The sequence below is a fragment of the Pristis pectinata genome, chromosome 20 (genome assembly GCF_009764475.1).
Source record: "Pristis pectinata isolate sPriPec2 chromosome 20, sPriPec2.1.pri, whole genome shotgun sequence".
Classification (NCBI taxonomy): Eukaryota; Metazoa; Chordata; class Chondrichthyes; order Rhinopristiformes; family Pristidae; genus Pristis; species Pristis pectinata.
The window spans coordinates 12,057,947-12,078,666 of NC_067424.1; the positions used below are offsets into that span (position 1 = coordinate 12,057,947).

General features: G+C 42.5%; 1 protein-coding gene across 1 annotated transcript in view; it reads left to right on the plus strand.

Annotated features, from left to right (window-relative positions):
- Window positions 1-20,720, plus strand: part of LOC127580709 (major facilitator superfamily domain-containing protein 4A-like) — a 61,163-nt gene that overhangs the window by 6,055 nt on the left and 34,388 nt on the right. Inside the window, exons 2-3 of the mRNA XM_052034479.1 lie at window positions 17,200-17,398; window positions 19,380-19,622. Coding sequence (XP_051890439.1) covers window positions 17,200-17,398; window positions 19,380-19,622 — 442 coding nt within the window. The remainder of the gene's footprint in view (window positions 1-17,199; window positions 17,399-19,379; window positions 19,623-20,720) is intronic.

A 20,720-nucleotide genomic window follows, 5' to 3' on the forward strand; every position in this document is an offset into this window, starting at 1 on the left:
GGTTGTACAAAACATTGGTTAGGCTGCACTTGGAGTATTGTATGCAGTTCTGGTCACCACACCATAGGAAGGATGTGCTTAAGCTAGAAAGAGTGCAGAAAAGATTCATAAGGATATAACCTGGATTGGAAGACTTGAGTTATCAGGAGAGATTGGGTAGGCTGAGTCTGTTTTCCTTGGAGCAAAGGAGGCTGAGAGGTGATGTTATAGAGGTATATAAAGTTATGAGAGGCATAAATAGGGTAGATAGCCAGTTTCTGTTTCTCATGGTGGGGGTGTCTAAAACTAGAGGGAATATGTTTAAGGTGAGTCGCAAAAGGCTTCAAGGTGGGATGCAGGCAAGTGCGATTTAGTATAGATGGACATGATGGGCTGAAGGGCCTGTTTCTATGCTGTACAACTCTATACTCTAACCATGATCTCAGAGTAGCCGTGACTTCAGCCTTCCCACATCTCTGGCAGTTCCTGTGACCCCAGAGTAACCAAGACACCAGAATGACCATGGCCCCAGTGCAATTGCGTCCCCACAGTTACTGTGACCCCAGAATGACTGAGACCTCAAAGACCCTGACCCCAGGACAATCATGTCCAAAATCACCACAACCCCAAAATGATCATGACTCCAGAACAGTCATGAATTCTAGCTATGGGTATAAGTGTCACAGGAACAATGAAAACATTATTTTTGTAAAAGATGCACCCCAGTATTGGGAAAGTTCTCCCAATTTGTCTTGCAGGAGAAGGTGCAGCAGGAAAGTTAGGGTAGGGTTTTAAGCTGGAGTGAAGAAGTTGTCAGCAGGATGTTTAAGGAGGGTAATTCCAGCAGGAAGACTGAGTGGTTAGAACACCTTCCCAACAAGCCAGGATGGGAAGACTGAAAGATGAGTCAGCAAGAGCCTACACGAACAAAGATTGTGCGGGCAAGGAGAGCCATGGTCAAGGATGGACGTGAAGGCAAGGACTGGGGGAGATGGAACGAGTGTTACTCAGCAGAGTCGGGATTGTGAGTGAGTGAGGATTCACTGTCAGAGGAAGTGGGAAGAGAGCAAGGCTTGCTACTGATGGGGCCAGTATGTGGTCAATAATATTTCAGTTATATGTACATGCAAGAGAGACACAAGAGACTGCAAATGCTGGGATCTGTAGCAACAATCTTCCTCCAGCAGATACAAAGGGCTGTTTCTATGCTTCCTCCAGCAGATTGTTTGCTGCTTATGGACATGCAACCTTCTGCCCATGGGCAGTTACAGGCAAAAGGCCATCAGCAATGCACCAACAATTTCCCAGTGAGACTCGCACAGCATGTGGAGACCCACCCATGGTATCAGCTGACCAAACATGTCAGACACCACTGGGAAGGCTAACGGGAGGGAGAGTAAACGTGGCAGGGCTGACTGAATTTGGCCACAAGAGCTTCACTTTATTTATGGAGGAGTGCAAGATCCTGCCCGGCTCTTCTATAAATAATGTGAAACACTTCTCACCCTCTAGCTCCTGAACTATTAATTGAGCTGACCCACCTGACAGTTTGCCAAGCTTGTATCAAGTTTCCAACCTGCCTCCTCTAAAGGTTGTGCAACCGGTTCTCTGCAGGTAGATTATGGTAATGTGGCCACAGCAACAACAGCAGCTCGCTTTCACGTAGCACCTGCAGTATTGTTAACATTTCTTCTTCTTGGGCAATCCCTATGGTTTGCTTCCACTCTAGTGCAGTGGGTTCTGAGCTGACTGAGGTCAATGTAGAGCCCACAGGTGTTGCTGTTGGTGGGGCAGGTGTCATAGTGTTGTACAGAAATGGGGACACGAGACTACAGATGCTGCTATCTGGAGCAAAAAATAAGCTGCTGGAGGAACTCAGCAGGTCAGGTGGCATCTGTGGAGGCAAAAGGGATGGTCAATATTTCGGGTTGAGACCTTGCATCAGGACTGAAAGTGTAGAGGGAAGACAGCCAGTATAAAGAGGTGAGAGGGAGGGGTGAGGCAGGGGCTGGTAGGTGATAGGTGGAAACCGATGAGGAAATTGAGGATTTGAGATCCTCAGAACCATTCTCCACTTCAATCAGTCATGGGCCAGGAATTCTCGGGACTCAGTGAGTTGCATTTTTTTTAATGAGTTTTTGAGAACATCCTTGAATCTTTTCCTTAGTCTATCTGGTAATCTCTTTCCTGAACAAGAATTCAGAATAGAATGCCTGCTTTAGGAGTCTGACATCAGCCTATAAGCAACATTGCCTGCCCAATAGAGCTGGCTGAATGTAATGAGGACATCAATAGTGGGAAAGTTGGTCTGGAAGAGGACACTAATGTTGATTTGCCTATCTGGTCATTAAAGGCATTCGAGGGTGCTGCACGGGAAAAACTTTCAATGCTGGATCAGATATTGAAGAGTCGGGCAGGTGAGCCAAGCTTAGTCAAAGAGGTAAAACTTAGATTAGTAGAGTGATGAGGAGATTTACGAGGACAGGCTCAGCTGCCAGTGGTGGTGGGATTAAAATTGGACATGCGCGAGTAATCAGTATTGGAAGAGTGCAAAGACCTGGAAGGTTTGTGAAAATGAAGGAAGTTACTGGATACTGAGGATTGTGGCCATGTAGGGATTTGAAGATGAGGAGAATAATTTTAAATTCAAGATTTTGTTGAGCTGGAGCCATATCAGGAGGTCAGGGTAATAAGTGGATGCCACTTGCCACAAGTTAGGACATTGGCAGCAGATGTTACTTTAACCTTGACTTTGTGGGAAATGGAAGATGGACAACTGGCCAGAAGAACATTGGAATTATTGAGTATGGTGGTAACAAAAGCACGGATAAAGATTTCTCCGATTGATCGGCTGAGGCACGCGCAGATGAAGTCTCACTGGATTCCATGCTTCACCTTGAGTATGGTGATATGTGATAGAATCATTCAGCACAGAGACAGCCCCTTCAGCCCAACTCATCCGTGCCAACCAAGTTGCCTAACTCAGCTAGTCATTTGCCTGCATTTGACCCATGTCCCTCTAAACCTTTCCTGTCTATGTACATGTTCAAATGCCATAATTGTACCCACCTCTACCACTTCCTCTGGCAGCCTGTTTCATATACTCACCACCCTCTGTGTGAAAATGTTGCTTTTAAATCTTTCCCCTCTCTTTAAACCTATTCCCTCTAGATTTGGACTCCCCTATCCTGGGGAAAAGACTTTGGCCATTCTCCTTATCTATACCCACTCATGATTTTATAAACCTTCAGTATGAAGAATGTAAGCAAACAGTTTTGTTTTTAAAAGTGCTATTACTTCAGCCCCACTGCCCTGCCCTTCCCCCTTGGCCTTGCCATTTTGTTTCTCAGCTGTGTAACCTACCCCATCTTGAAATGTGTGAAGGCCCACTTTAGAAACTTGAGCATGGTATTAAGATTGTCACTGCAGTGCAGCAGAAAGGGAGTGCTGCACTTTGGAAGGTTTTCAGATGAGATGGTAAACCAAGATGTTGACCATCCTCTTGGGTAGACGTGCAAAATCTTATAAACACACTTTCAATGAGTAAAGAAGAGATTTCTCACCCTCACCACCCCCCCCCCCCCCCACCCCGTAAACAGGTCAATGTCTATTCTTCAGTCATCACCAATGTAGTTCATCTGATCACTGTCCGCTGTGTTTCCTATATCACAGTGCTGGCTACACTTCAAACATTATTTAATTTGTTGTATCAAGGGTTGTGAAAGTAATATATAAATTCAAAAATTTCCTCCTTTATTGTTTCTGTTCCCTGTACCTGACAGGCAGCATGCTTCAATGGCAATGATGTGACACATTTAATAATCTTGTGATATTTCAAACAATATGACAGGCACTGAAGTACTTGGCTAATGTCGAGATCTCCAAAAGGGGAAGGAATACACCCCAGGCACTTGTATTACTGAGGTTGATAATTAGCCTCAGGAACTTGAGTCATACCAGTTATGGTGATTTAGACTTACTGATATCCTTGCCAGAACATGCACATGTGTGATAATTGGATGCAATGTAGAACAAAATAGGTGTTTTTAAAAAAAAAACTTCTTTTCTTATGTGGAGAGCAGATAAGGCGTGGACTAACTGAATAAAATGCCCTGACTTTGGGGTGTAAATTCCATGCATTTCCATGTATCACAATAACTGCCAATGAAGCAATACCATGTAATCAGTATACTCGGTGTACCTGAAATAAGAACAGAAAATTCTGGAAACACTCAGAAGGTCATGCTGCATCTGTGGAGAGAGAAACAGTTAATATTGCAGGTTGAAGAATCAGAATCAGTTAATGTTTCAGGTTGAAGACTCTTATCACAACTGTTCTTCCTGACCTGCTGAGTGTTTCCAGCAATTTCTGTTCTTGTATTTTGATATGCATTGCACTGTGTGTTGACCAAGCACAATGTGAAACCACCATACGGTGGTTAACTTACTAGACAAGGAACCAAGGTCCAGAACCATTGGTTCAGGTATATGAATTGACCTTTGGTGCTGCAGAATTTAAATTCAGGTAATTTAATAAATCTGTAATTTTACAGAGTTAGTCTCTGTAATGGTGACTATGAAATTATAGAATTGTTGTAAAATCCCATCTGGTTCACTGATGTCTTTCAGGGAAGGAAACTGCCATTCTTGACTTGTGTGTGATCGCAGATCTACCACTGCATCTGACTTCTAACTACCCCCTCAATTTAAGATATCTTTATTAGTCACATGTACATCAAAACACACAGTGAAATGCATCTTTTGCGTAGAGCGTTCTGGGGGCAGCCTGCAAGTGTCGCCACGCTTCTGGCGCCAACATAGCATGCCCACAGCTTCCTAACCCGTACGTCTTTGGAATGTGGGAGGAAACCGGAGCACCCGGAGGAAACCCACACAGTCACGGGGAGAACATACAAACTCCTTACAGACAGTGGCTGGAATGGAACCTGGGTCACTAGCGCTGTAATAGCGTTACACTAACCGCCACACTACTGTGCAGGAATAGACATTGCTACAAGTGACTGAACATAAAAACAGTGTATGGCTGTGTAGTAACTGGCTGGACAAGGTGGCAATTTGGGGGAGGTAGTTACAGATTTCCATTACATCTGTATGCTGAAATATTCCCATAATCAGTGCAAAATGGCTTAGTTCTAATTTTGAGGTAGTACTTCCTTGTTATGGACATCTTCAACAGAAGAAATAGCTTTGCACTATCTACCCTATGAAATCTTCTAATTCACTTGAGCATCTTTTAGATTGCACCTTAATCTTCCATATTCAAGGAAGTACAAGTCTAGTCTGAGGACCTCGTACTCATATTTAACACTTTTGTCCCTCTATTTTGGTAACTGTGGTTCCAATTCCAATGTATGTTAGAGTATGGTGCTGGAGCAGATTGCAATAGTGTTAATGACATCAGGAACCAAGGGAAGGGGCATTTAAATTTGCAGGTGGTACTAAACTTGGTGGTATTTTAGCATCGTATAAAACTCTGCAGAAACTGCAAAAAGAGTTGCTTTACACATGCAAGCGGACAGAATAATGGGGGCCAATCAGTGCTGGGTGATGTGGAAAGTGGAAGAATAGACAAAGTTCTCTGAAAGATATTGTGATAGCTTTTAATGAAATTGAAGAAGAACTAAAAGAGAGAGGTAGAAATTCACTAGATGAGAGCTCTCAATTTTTCTGCAGAACCTGGCATCACTTACCTTGATGCAGTGAAGCCCAAGCGGAGACCCGCTTGAGTCAGTCAGAATTATGAAGGGTTTCTTGTGGAGAAGATTGGGAGGTTTTGATTTTTGCCTATTAAGTGTTGTGACCTGAGTCACATTGTCTGAAACGGTGGTGAGGACATAGTCACAACTGCAGAGAATGTGATTAATTGGGTTGCTCCTTCAGAGAATCCAAACAGACATAATGAGGTGAATATTTGTGCTATATGCCTCTGTGAGTCTTGGTAAGCTTAATGTTAAATTTGCTTGAGCAATGCAAACCACGTATTCATAGAAGTTTAAAATATTTGGACAAAACAGTATGTCAGTGGAGTTTTAATCAATCATTATTCTTCCTCATGTTGCCAAAGAACAAGAGAGACATGTCAGTTCAAGTGAAGGCAAAGAAGTGTGACAGATGAGGCTAATATCAAGTTTAAGGGGTAAAGAATAGGCTTTTCAGGTCTGAAAAGTTACTGGGTACACCTTAAAGGGCAGCTCATTGGTGTGTGTAGGGTGGGGTAAGGAGGTGGAGGGTGCAAATTCAATAGGGTATGTAATGTTACAAAGAATTTCCAACATATGGGGCCTTTCAGCCTAATTGGTCTGCACTGACGTTCATGTTCCACATCGAATCATAATATTCCTTTCTATCTCCTGCTTATCTAGCTTTCCCTGAAATGTATTTATGATAAATGTTTCAACCATACCTTGTGACAGTGAGTACCATACACATTAATCACCCTTTGGCTTATGATTTTTACTCCCAAATTCCTCCTTGGACTTAATAGCAACTATTCTATAATTATGGCTCCTAGTTTTATTCTCATGAACTGGTGAAAAACCACACCTTACATTGAAAGTACCTGCCAACCCTCACACAAGCCCACAACCCTCCACCCTCACCTCTCTAGATCCTGGCTGGTTAGGTAGTGGTGTATTGGGTTCAATTATAGATCCTTCCTCTCTGTCGATCCCAACCATTTTCTGAATCTGCTGCATTGAGTGGTATGGCAAGGAACCTGGTCAAACTATTGCGTCTAGATGGTAGCTCTGACCTCTAGGAAGTTTTCTTGTGCTGTGCCTCTTTGGATGACTGCACTGTTGCTTTAGGAATTAGTTCTTCATGATCTTTCCCAGAACAGCTGAACACTGGCAAGACCAATTTGTGCTGCCATTGTTGTACACTTTGTTGCTCATCAAGGTGAGAGCTGTCAGAGTTGGGATTGGAAATCTCGTCAATCTCAGCCACATGAAGTCAACATCAAACAATCCCAAGTTAAATGGAGAAAGAGAAAGACACATTTCTATGGCATTGTTCTCAACCTCAAAATATCCCAAAGTACTTTGGAGCAAGTGAAGTACTAATGTAGTCATATTTGTAACACAGGAAGCCTTGGTCCTATTGCCTCAAGCTTCATGATCATGCTCCATTTTGTGCCACAAATCTTTATTCTGCTTTAGCAACCTTGTCAGCTCTTGGGAGTAAGATTCTGTCTGCAATGAGTTAGAGAGCCCTCTCTCCAGTTTCATAGAACATAGAATATAAAATGGAACAGTACAGCACAGGAACAGGCTCTTTGCCCAACAATGTCTGTGCCGAACACCATACCAAATTAAACGAAATCTCTTCTGCCTGCATATGATCCACATCCCTCCATTCCCTGCCTATCCATGTGTCCATCTAAAAGCCTCTTAAACGCCTCTATCATATCTGCATTTTTATGCTTTTCCTTTACTATGGAACCAGGAACTGGATTATAACTAGTTAAACTGAGCCAGCAGATAATGAACATGCTTATTCCAACTCAAATCACAGAAGTAAAAGTCTTCAAGTACAAGTTTATTGTTATGGGCTAACATACCCAGGGTATAAATACCATGAAAATTAGCTTTTTGCAGCAGAGCACATTACAGACATGACAAACATAAATTACATGAACTTAAATTAACATAAATTATACATAACTTGCATGATGAAATAACCATAACAACATTGGTGCAAGTTGAGGGAAATGTAGTCTGAGGTAGAAATAATGTTTTTTTTTAGGTTGGTTTAAGAACCTGATGACAGTGGGGAAAGAAGCTATCTTATCTCTAGTTTGTTGAACCATCCCACTTCTTAAAATGTTTGGTGCCTAATAGGAGTGATTGCGTCTATTTTCTCCACTCACCTCTGCATGAGCTTTCTCTTAATAGAAATTGACTGTTTCTCATTTTCTGGGGATATTGCTTTATTTATTTGCATGTCCACCTTGTGTAATCTTGCCATTGATGCAACAGGCAATACTGAGCAAGGAAAAGCAATTAAATGTTTACTTTTGATCAATGACTAAATGGTTAGCAGCATGCAGAAGTGCAATTGTTATTTCATTGTACACATTGAACAAGGGTTGTAAACTAATCCTCCAGGATTTAGTGTTCAATGGCAGGTGTTCAGAAATGCATCATAAGATGCATAATCAATATCTTGTCATTAGCAGAGTGAATATTGGCAATTCAAGGAAGAGTTGTGTAATTACAGAAACTGAGCTGCTTTAGTTTTATTCCCCAAACTTACTCCACTCCTTTCCAGAAGTACTATCTCTCATTAGGATATAGGGTAACCGTAACCAGCTCACCAGCCATTAAACCAATTACTCTGCCAGTGTGTAAGTCCCATTCCTGCCATTGGTGAAGGACTGTCAGGTCAGAATATTACTGCCATTTAATGGTAAATTTTGATCCATGCTCATAGAAGTTGTTGCTGTAAGATAAAAGCCATTAAGCTTATCACATCCATGTCAGCATTTACTCACCTTGAGAGTAAATAACTCGAGACAAATTGGCTGTATCGTTTCCAACAACCTCTTTCCAATCATTCACCTCTCCAGTCTAACCTTGAACGTTGATGTTGTTTCCGTCATCGCCTCGTGTTCAGATCCCTTCATGACTTCAACCTTTCCAGAACTTTGTAACTTCCTGAGGCTTAAAGTCCTTGGGTAATTTATGGGTCTTTCTATTCTGGCCTTTTGCACATCTCATGATGGGCCTGCCTTCAGCCAAGTAGATCCTACACTCTTACATTCCCACACTTAATCTCTCAGCTTTTCCTTCCTTCGCTATGACATTGCTTAAGTGCTTCCTCTTTGACCAAACATTTACTCATCTACCCTAATGACTTATTTTTGGCTTGCTGTCAATTTTTATTAGAAAATACTCATGTGAAGCCTCTTGGGAATATCTTGTCCCAAGTTAAATGCACTACATAAATGCAAGTGGTTGTTGTATTTAAGACCGAATTTAGGACCGTTTAGTCTCTTAACTATTTCTGCTCAGTCCATTGTCAACCTTCAATGCTCTGATTGGGATTCCCAGAGTATCTCCTATTACCAGGTGCATCCTGTACCAAGTTCTTGCATTTCTTTGTGCCAGATTCCTCTTTCCCAAACAATGTTAATGTCACTTTGTTTGAATCCATGCACATGCCAGCTTAATCTGTTGAGGGAGTAGAATAGATGCAGATTCTAAATTGTTTGTTTGTCTCATTCATAGTCAGACAATTTCTTCCCTTACCCCCACCTCCTCACCATGAAAACTTAACTAAATATAACATATCCTTCAATTGTCCTTTAGGTGATGTGTGTGCAGTTCCCAGCTGATAGTGGATTTATTTTTGATTGTTGATTTAACTGCACATGACTTAACAAATAAAGTAATAATGTGCTTTCCATTGTATTGAACATAACCTGTGTTGCTGTTAAAATTCTTGACGTAAAAATGTCACTTCAAGCTATGAATATGATTTTTTTTTGAAGGCCTGGATAAATCCTGTTGAATGAAGTAATTGTTCACTTTAATGAGTCACTGTTGTGAATTTCAATGAACGTTTCAACAATAGCATGTTTTTTTATGTCTTTTGTTCTTTGTGAATCCTTCTGAGCCAACAATCTCTTGTGAAATTACGATTCCAATCGTTGTGGGATATATGTAGTGGCTAGGGTGGGGGGATGGAGGGGAAAACTAGACAAAAAAGGGTCAGATGGTCGTGGGATTGGTTCCCACCATAGTCTTAAGCACTTCGAAGCAAATAGCTCTGTGCCAGTTGAAATCAGAATCAGATTTATTATCACTGACTTAGATTATGTAAAATTTGTTTTGCAGCAGCAGTACAGTGCAAAGACATAAAATTACTATAAATTGCCAAAGTAAATATTGCAAAAAAAAAAGGAATAACGAGTTAGTGTTCATGGGTTCATGGACCGTTCAGAAATCTGATAGCGGAGGGGAAGAAGCTGTTCCTGAAACATTGAATGTGGGTCTTCAGGCTCCTGTACCTCCTTCCCAATGGTAGTAATGAGAAGAGGGCATTTACCGGATGATGAGGGTCCTTGGTAATGGATGCTGCCTTAGAGGCACTGCCTTTTGGAGTTGAGGGAGGGCTGCACTAATGGAGGTGTTTTTCCTCTTGTGATGTTAAACCAAGGTCCTGACTGTCCTCTTGAGTGGATATAAGTGGTTCCATGGCCCTACTTTGAAGAAAAACAGAGAATTTCTGCCAGATGTTTGAGCCAATATCTATCAATCAAATAAAATTGGTAACCAAGAGCCTGGCCATTCCCACACTGCTGCTTGTGGGATCTTGCTGTGCACAAATTGGCATCTCCCACATCACAACAGTACACCATTATTCAAAACGTACTTTTTTAGCTGTGAAGCAATTTGAACTAACCTGAAGCTATGAAACATGCCATAGAAATGCAACATCTATCTTTTAAAGCATGCTCACAATCTGATCGCCCTCACAAAAATGTACTGTTCCCTAGAGTGAGAGAGGCCGAGGGCTGACCTGAAAGATTACAAGAGGGTAAATAGTCAAAATCTTTTTCCCGCATGGTAGGGATATCAAAAGCAAGAGAATATAGGTTTATGGTGAGCAGTAAGAGTTTTGGGGGGGATCTGAGGGGTAAGTTTTTTTTCTTACACAGAGTGGTTGACATCTGGAACACCCTGCCAGGGGAGGTGGGGGAGTCGCACATTTTAGATTAACCATGGCATAGAAAGAACGGACAAATGGGATTTATGTAGGTGGGCAAAAAGGTTGGCATGGACTTGATGGGCTGAAAGGCCTATTTCTGTGTTGTACAACTCTATAACTCTATAGAAATTTTGTGTAAGTTGGGGAGGGGAAGTGTGGTTGGGGTGGGGTGATGTTCCAAATTGCCTACGTGTTCCATAATGTTACCAGAAATTTGCTGACAGATTTACCACTCTCTCATCCCCTTATACTTCTGCAAAGTGCAGGAGCTGAAAATCCCCTCAAATACCTGTATCCCTTCTGCATGTAAAGAGAGTCTGTCCCTACTCCTTGAGTGAGTGTGCCCTTTACTACTTGTTCCATTGCCAAATGTTTTGTATAAATACACAGCCTGAAGGACCAACTGGTTTCTAACTACCTTTGACACTGCAATGACAAAGGAATAATCAGTTTACTTCCCAGCTGAGACATTGCAACATGAGAGCTTATCTCTTGTAGTATGTAATATAGTGACAATACATTGCATGCTTATAAACATTTTAAAAGGAGTAAATCATCCCAAGATACTTCATAGGAGAGTCCTCGGACAAAATAAGGCCTGAAGTATTCGGTTTGGTGACCAAACGTCAAAAAGGTGAACTTCAAAGTCTAACTTCAAAGATGCTGAAAGGTGGAGGGGTTTAGTATGATGGTATTGAGTGTACCCATTCTAGAATCCTAAGTTTAAGTCAAGAGCTTAAGTCTTATCAGTTATGTCTACTAGTATTCTCACTTTAGGGAGGTTATACTGTATGAACCTATATTTCAAAGATAGGTAATTGATTTATTATTGTCATGTACCCAGATACAGTGAAAAGCTTTTGTTTGCATACCATCCAGACAGATCATTCCATACGTAAGTACATCGAGGTAGTACAAAGGGAAAGCAAAACAGAATGCAAATATAGTGTTGCAGTTCAGAGAATGTGCAATGCGTGTGGACAAATAAAATGCAAGGGCCATGACTGAGAGATCAAGAGTTCATTTTCAGCATATAAGAAGTCAGTTCATGAGTTTTGTAAGAGTAGGATAGAAGCTGTCCTTGCGCCTGGTGATAAGTGTTCTCAAGCTTTTTGTATCTTCTGCCTGAGGGAGGCGAGGGAAGAGAGGATGACTGGGGTGGGAAGGGTCCTTGATTTATGTTGGCTGCCCTTCAGAGGCAGTGTGAAGTGTAGACAGAAACAATGGAGGGGAAGCTGGTTTTCATGATGGTCTCTTTAGCTGTCAATAATCACTATTTCAAGCAGTGGGTCCCCCTCCTAACCAAGGAGGAGATACTTCCAGCTAACAGGCAAATTAAACACAGTTATGTTACTTTCAATAAAGCACGTTTTATTCTGAGCAGTAAATTCTAATGGAGATTACAAACTGGAAAAATATACCAATGAGTTACAGAGCAACATCACAGAAAGGCGGCTTTGGGGAAAGATTCTTCTTAGACCAAGGCTGAGGAGTGGATTCTGAGTCTTCTCTGTAACTACTAACAACCCTTACTGACTGCTAATATTTGTACCAATTTTACCAGTCATCTAGTAACAGCATTATTTGCTTGTGATATTTTGTAACTGATATTTTGTGATCAGATCAAGTGGATGGGGTGTCTTAATTAGGTCAACATGGACAATGTTGTTTCTATTAACCGGGCCAAGAGGATGGGCAAAGGATGCTAGTTAGAAGCTTAATTTATTTAACAATGGGTGTCTTGAATCTTGGACAATTTCTTCCGTACCAAAAAGCTGAGGTTAGAAATAAGCATCTTAGGCCTGGACAGTGGATATCCATGATATTAGAGAAAGAATTCCAGAGCATAGTGCTTGGGTAGTTGAAGGCAATGCTGTTAATGGTGGAGTGAAGAATATTGTGGAAACCCGTTGAGGTAGGGCAGAGATCGGGGTGGAGGAGATTATGGATGGCGGGCAGTGGTTGACACAAAGTGATTGGAAATGAGGATAAGGATGTACAAAGAAAGAAGCATTGGGAAGAAACCCAAATTGCGTTGCTGTTGCATAAAGTTCTATGGACAATCTACTAAAGAATATCTCCACCAGAATGGACAGAACTGCCTTTACAGCTTCGCCTTCTTGCCAAATGTTGCCTGAAAATCAGTCTCAAGACCTTGGTGCCAGGCTTTGAATGGAATAGAACTACAACAACAGGGAGGGCAAGTAGTTCCACTTATTTTTTTTTCTACACTGGCACGTCGTAGAGTCCCAGAGATGTAAAGCACAGAATTGGATCATTCAGCCCAACTTGTCCATGCTGACAGTGATGCCTGTCTACGCTAATCACATTTGGCCTGTGTCTCTCTATACCCTGTCTATCCAACTACCTGCCCAAATGCTTTTTAAATTTTATAATTGTATCTGCCTCCACCACCTCCTCTGGCAGTTCGTTCCACATATTCACCACCCTCTCCTTTAAATTTCTCCCTTCTCACCTTAAACCTGTGCCCTCTAGTTCTAATCTATGACAGTATCTCCTATTTATGCCCCTCATAATGTTATGAACCTCCATAAGGTCACCCCTCAGCCTCCTACATTCCAGTGAGAATAAACCCAGCTTATCCAAACTCTCCTTATAACTACAGCCCTCTGTCTAGGCAAGATCATAGTGAATCCTTTCTCTTGCTACCACATCCTTCCTGTGGTTTGATGAGAGAACAATACACATAAGCGTGGTCTGACCAATGTTTTGTTCAAATGCAATATGACATCACATCTCTTAAACTCAATGCCTTGGCCTATGAAGGCAAACATACCAAATGCCTTTTTCACTGTCCTATCCACATACTATATATCATCGATCCCTGCTGGACACTACTTGTTACAAATATCCAGTCAGAAATAAAACCATCCTCTACTGCCCTCTGCCTCTTATGAACAGGCCAATTTTGGATACAGTTTGCCGATACTCCTGTCTTGTGCCTTAACCTTCTGCATCAGCCTCTCAAGCAAGACACTATCAAAAGTCATGCTAAGTTCATGCAAACTAGAGAGCTAAGATAAGATATCTTTATTAGTCATATGTACATGGAAACACACAGTGAAATTCATCTTTTGCATGGTGTTCTGGGGGCAGCCCACAAGTGTTGCCACGCTTCTGGTGCCAACATAGCATGCCCACAACTTCCTAACCCATACGTTTTTTGGAATGTAGGAGGAAACCAGAGCACACAGAGGAAACCCACGCAGACATGGGGAGAACATACAAACTCCTTACAGATCTACCACTCTGCCTTCATCCATTTTCTCAGTTATCGTCTCAAAAAAGTCAGTCATATTTGTGTGACTTGATCTCTCCTGCACAAAACCATGCTGATTCCTTCAAATCAGTCCCTGCCTTTCCAAGTGAACATAAATCCTGTCCGTCAGAATTTTCTCCAACATGTTCCCTACCACTGATGTAAGGCTCACCGGCCTGTAGTTTCCTGGCTTATCCCATTTCTCCTTTTTGAACAAGGAGACAACATGAGCTATCCTCCAGTCTTCTGGTACCCCAGATGCAAAAATCTGTCAGAGCCCCAGCAAACTCCTCCCTTGCTTCCCTTGGCATCCTGGGGTATACCCTGTCAGGCCCTGGGGATTTATCTACCCTAACGTGCTCCAAGATTTCAAGCACTTCCTTCTTCCTGATACACACATGCTCCAGAATATCGGCGTATCCCTCCATTAACTCTCCAGCCTCCATGTCCTTCTCCCTTGTGAATACTGATGAGATGTATTCATTTCAGATCTCGCTCATAGCCCTGACTCCATGCATAGATTACCCCTCTGATCCCTAAGGGGACTTATCCTTCCTTGGCTAAGCTCTTGCTTCTAAGATAAAAGGTTTTAGCTGTTATGATTTGTTACCTACTACCTAGTGTGATGGTGGAAGTAAATGCATTGCTTTGAGTGTAGAAGGTTAAGGTGCAGTCCAGTTCAGGTGATACGGCTGATTAAAGAAGTTGATGGTTTCTTTCTGTCCCGCATATTTCCAATAGTGGAAGAGCTCAGAACCTTATCATAGTTCAGGATTGATATCAGGGGAAATGTCTTCCTACAATAGGCAGAGGAAATCTTGAATATTCTCCCCAAAATGCTGTTGACACTGGGAATTAACTGAAAAAGTCAAAAATAGGATTGATAGAATTTTGTTGGGCAGAATTATTATGAGAAGGAACAAAGTTAAGATGCAGATCAGACATGACATAACTGAATGTGGGAAAGGCTCTTTGGATTAGTGACCCACCCACCCCCCCCCCCCCCCCCCCCACTCCTATGTGATGGTGGTAGGATCTTTGGTGTTCCATAGCAGATTTGGTTGGATTGAAAAGTCCATTTGGAATATTTGGGATTAAAAACGTTAGTATTGTGTTATCTTTTGGGGCTTATTTGCTTGCATGGACAAATAAAGGTACATCTGACTGAACCAGGGTTGTTCACAGTGAGTGATTGAAACAAAGTAATGGTTTAGCAGGCAGACCTCTGTAGTTACTATATTTGGACTTCTGAAGATGGTCATGATTAAAGCATCTCTGAGATCCCCTGGTATGTCCTCTTCCCAGATATGAACAATAATATTGTGAATTTGTGACTGGAGCTCATCAGCGCTGAGCTTTAGATTTTCAGTGGGACTGTTGTCTGCTCCTGAGGACTTGTCATTTTTATTTAGTTGGGAAATGGGATTTTGACTTCTTGTTTTTCAGGCGTGGCAGCAAGAGTGGCTGAACAGGTTGCTGTGGAATGGAGTCAGGGGCACTCACGTCAAGGACATGGTCCTGGTCGAGGAGGTCTTTGATCCAGTGGGAGCTGACTGCCTCTCTGTCCCTGATGAGATAATCTCCATTCCTCGTTATCAGTGGGGTGGCCTTTGGATGTTTGTATAGCAGCTGCTTGAAGATCAAGGCCCAGACCTGGTACAAAGCTCGGGGCTTCCTGGTTAGCAGTGATCCCTACTCTTCTATGGGCTTCTGAGACCTGGATCACTGACAGCAGGAACTTCAAGGCACTGGAAAGATGCCTCCGATATGGTCTCTGTAAAATCCAAGTTCACTGGAAGGATGAGTGATCAATGTCAGTGACCTCTTCCAGGCCAATGCCCCCAGCTTTGACACCTTTGATGCACTCAGTTGACTGCATTGGCTAGTTTACTTCACTTGTGTGTCTGACCCCAGACATTCGGTTCTGAGCTCTTGTCACAGGGAGACCACCAGGTGGACAGAGGAAAAGATTCAAGGATGTGCTCAATTTGAGGTCGACTTGAGGAAATGCACCATCCCCAATGATTCCTGGGAATTGTTGGCCCATGACTGCTCAAAGAGAAGGAGCAGTCGGGATGGTATTGACAACCTCTAATCTGTGCATTGGGAGTGCACAGAAGCCCTGCATACATTGTAGAAGGAGCACACCACCTCACAAACTACCCATGTGCCCACCCCATTGGGTACCTTCTGCCCTATCTGTGGGAGGGTCTGGGATGCCCACATTCTGGGATGCCTGATTAGTCACCTTAGAACCCATTAAAAATTGGAATTGGTTTATTATTGTCACGGGTATGGAGATAGAGTGAAAAGCTTCTATTTGTGTGCCATTCAGACAGATCTTGCTGTACATAATACATCGAGGAAGTAAAAAGAAAAACAACGCAGAATATATTATGTTGCAATTTCAGAGAAAGTGCAGTGTAGGTAGACAAATAGTGCAAGGGCCATGACAAGGTAGATCAGGAGATCAAGAGTTCATCTTTTAGTGTATGAGAGGCCTGTTCAAGAATCTGATAACTTCAGGATAGAAGTTGTCCTTGACCCTGGTGGTACATGTTCTCAGGCTTTTGTATCTTCTGTCCAATGGGAGAAGGGAGAAGAGATAATAACTGGGGTGGGAGGGGTCCTTGATTACATTGGCTGCTTTTCTGAGGTAGCAGGAAGTGTAGACGGAGTCAATGGAGGGGAGGCTGGTTTGCGTGATGGACTGGGCTGTGTTCATAACTCTCTGTAATTTCTTGCGGTCTTGGGCAGAGCAGTCGACATACCCAAGACTGGAAGCAAGTCATCCTCAATCACAGGGGATTGCCTAAGAAGGAGAAGAAACTATGGTTCACCTAACTCATGGTTCACCTATTATTCTGTCAATACCTTCTCAGCAACCTCTTTCTAAACGTCATGTCCTTGCTACATTTGCCTGTAGTATGTCAGAACTTTCAAATATAGATTTCAATCTGTATAATTTATTAAAGTAAATTGCAAATTTTGCTACACATAACTTAACTCTCATTTTTACCTTAATGCTTTGAATCACTGATGTTGGCGACAAGCTTATTTGCTGGTGGAATGTTCCTTTGAACAGCTAGTTTGTCTTGTGTTGGTGGGAAAGCAAGAGGAAAGTTGTAACTTGTCCTGCCAGTAGTTACAGTTCACCTTTTGCTCCATGTCCCACCGGTATTAATCACGTTTGCAATTGTCTTCTCCAGGTTCTCCTGCTCCCTGTGTGCGCTGTTTGTCTCCACCCTACTGATATCAGCTGTCTTCTCCATCATCCCCTTCTGCAACAATGTGATTATCCTTGCCTTTGTCCTGGCAGTGGCCGGGTTGGCCATGGGTTGCATAGACACCATTGCTAACCTGCAACTGGTCCGCATCTACCAGAAGGATTCGCCCATCTTCCTACAGGTTGGCAAACACACTGGGCAATGCTGTTGTTGAGATGTGTTTGTTTGACTTGATCTATGTTGGCCTTCATTATAAGAGGTTTAGTGTACAGGGACAGAATGTCTTACTAGAATTATGCAGGGCCTGATGAAACCATACCTGGCATATTGTGCAGTCACCAGAGACTGCAGATGCTGGAATTTGGAGCAACATACAAGGTGCTAGAGGAACTCAGTGGGTCAGGCAGCATCTGTGGAGGGAAATGGACCCTTCATCTGGTCAAAAAATGAGGGGAGATAGTCAGTATAAAGAGGTGGAGGGATCCACTGAGTTCCTCCAGTGCCTTGTGTATTGCTGGAATACTGTGTGCAATTTTGGTCTCCTTATCTTACAAAGGATATACATGCTATTGGGTCAGTGCAACAAAAATTTATCAGACTGGTTCCTACGATCATAAGAGGAGAGGTTGGGTCATCCAGGCCTGTATTCACTCGGGTTTGGGAAAACGAGAGATCTCATTAAATGTTCAAAAAATCTGACAGCTTTAGGGGTCTCAAACCAGGGATCACAGTGTCAGGATATGGGTTAAGACATTTAAGACAGATGAGAAACTTCTTCATGCAGAGGATGATGAATCTGGGGAATTCTCAACTCTTGAGCTGTGAAAACTAAGTGGCTGAATATATTTAAGCAGTGGGATCAATTTCTACACAGAAAAGGCATCAAGGGCCATGCTGGTAGAGCAGAAATATGGTATTGAGCAATAGGATTAGCCATAATCATATTGAATGCTGGAGCAGAGCAGGCTTGAAGGATCAAGTGGCCCACACCTGCTCTGATTTTTTTTTTCCACAGGCCATGCTTCAAAACCTCACTCTGAGCTGCAGGAAATGAAGAAATGGATCTAAGGAAATAAGTACACAGGAAGAGGAACTGGTTGGCCCATTGAAAGTGCTCTGTTATTCAGTGACTTTCTACCACTTTCCCAACCAATCTCCACGTCCCTTGTGTCTAAAAACATATCTATGAACATGTGCAACAACTCAACCATTTTATCCCTCTGAGGTAGACAGTGCCAAAGACTCTCAACACTCTGAAGGAAAATATTTCTCCTTCCATCAGTCATAATTGATTGACCACCCCCACATCCTCCCCCCATCTTTCCAAGATAGTAACAAGTTCCATTCAGGGGAGCTAAACTTTCCGCATCTCCCTTATAATTGCCTCTAAAATTATTCCATGTTTTGAAAAGATCACTGCTCACCTAAACTCCAGAGAACATGGGCCCCTTGCACTCCATATCTCCTAATGGGATAACCCTCTTGTCTCAACAACTATGAACCTTGTTTGCACCCTATCTAAAGCAAGTATGTCCTTCCCTAGGGTAAGGAAAGCTGTGCACAGAGCAGCCCAAATTTACCAACCATGCTTTGGCACATTTGGGTGCATCACATGGTGCTCTGAAATGTTCTACATTGGAGTGTATTAGCTATAAGGAGAGATTGGACAAACTTGGATTGTCTTCTCTCGAGCATCGGAGGCCGAAGGGCAAGCTGATAGAAATTTATAAAATTATGAGAGGCATGGATTAGGTAGATAGTCTTTTTTCCAAATGTGGAAATGTCAAACACCAGAGGGCATAGGTTTAAGGTGAGGGGGGGAAAGTTTAAAGGAGATTTGTGAGGCAAGTCCTTTATACAGAGTGGTAGGTGCCTAGGAAGCACTGCCAGGGGAAGTGGTGGAAGCAGATATGACCGGAACATTTAATAGGCATTTGGACAGACACGTCAACAGGTGGGTAATAGAAGGATACAGACCATGTGCAGGTCTATGGGATTAGTTTAATTTGGCATCATGTTTGGTACACACATGATTGCCCAATGGGCCTATTCCTGTACTGTACTTTTCTATGTTCTATGATATTAGGTTACTTTCTCTTTTAGTTAATTGATTGGTGGGAACTCTTGGCTTTGATGTGAATTCTCTTCCTTTTTCCTGACAGGTCCTCCATTTCTGTGTTGGCTTTGGTGCTTTCCTCAGTCCCATGATAGCAGATCCTTTCCTCTCTGAAACAAACTGTACACAGAACAACCTCACTGCAAACGGGACATCAGCTGACTTGACGCACATTCGAAATTCCATGATACATCCCCACCTGATAAATGAGACTGACATCGTTCTTACGAACAATGGGCTTTTCATCTCAAACGTGTCCTATGCCTTTTGGATCATGGCTCTGATCAATGTAAGTAAGATGTAAATTAAGTAAGATATGCAGATATATATTAAATAAGGTGTGATTTAAGGGTTTAGGAACATTTGAAATCAATGGAATGACCCATTAAGCTTGCTTTGTGAGCCATGCCGGCTGGAGTCTCATGATCTCACTTCCCCAAACTTCTCCCCCTCTCTTCCCACTCACAGCCACCTCTGCAGCCATGTGATCTCCTGAAAGAGACAAAAAAAATCTGATCAATATGTAGGAATAATAATAATCCAGAACATTCCTCTCCAACCTCCTCAGGCCATCCAAAACTATCCGGGTCATCCCAAGGATCAAGTGTTACCACCAAGACCATTTTTCCTCTGTCATCTCCGTGCCTGATGTGAACTAGTGCATCTTCTACTTGAAGACACTCACTGCACTACCTGATGAAACGTTCCAGAGGTTCAGCGAAGCACAACGCTCAACATCCAATCTATTCCCACTCTAGTAAATTATAAACTCCTGACCTCTGTTTAACTGGACTGAGAATGCCATCAGACTTCAGTTTTATGTTTCAGATTCCATCAGTTTTCCTCCAAGGCTATATTTTTGATTAGTATGAACGAAAAAAATGTTTTGGTTTGCTGGCAAGATGTGGGTTTCACAAGCAAGGTCACATTTATTACCCATCACTTATTGCCCTTTAACTGAATGGCTTGTGTGCAGTTGTTGTGGGTCAGGAGTCACAAGTAAGTCTGACTGGCGAGGGAATGGCAGCTTACCTGATCTAAAGGATGTACGTAACCCATTTGAATTTTTGCCAATACCCAGTGGTCAGTTACCAATTTCCATATCAACACACACAAAATGCTGGAGGAACTCAGCAGGTCAGGCAGCATCTATGGAGGGAAATGAACAGTCAATGTTTCGGGTCAAGACCCTTCATCAGGCCAGTCCCGAAACGTCAACTATTTATTTCCCTACATAGATGTTGCCTGACCTGCTGAGTTCCTCCAGCATTTTGTGTGTGTTGCTCCAGATTCCAGCATCTGCAGAATTTCTTGTGTCTCCAATTTCCATATCCCTTGAAGCCATTGGGTAGGATACCTAGGGCATTGGTCATTCTCATGAGACTCT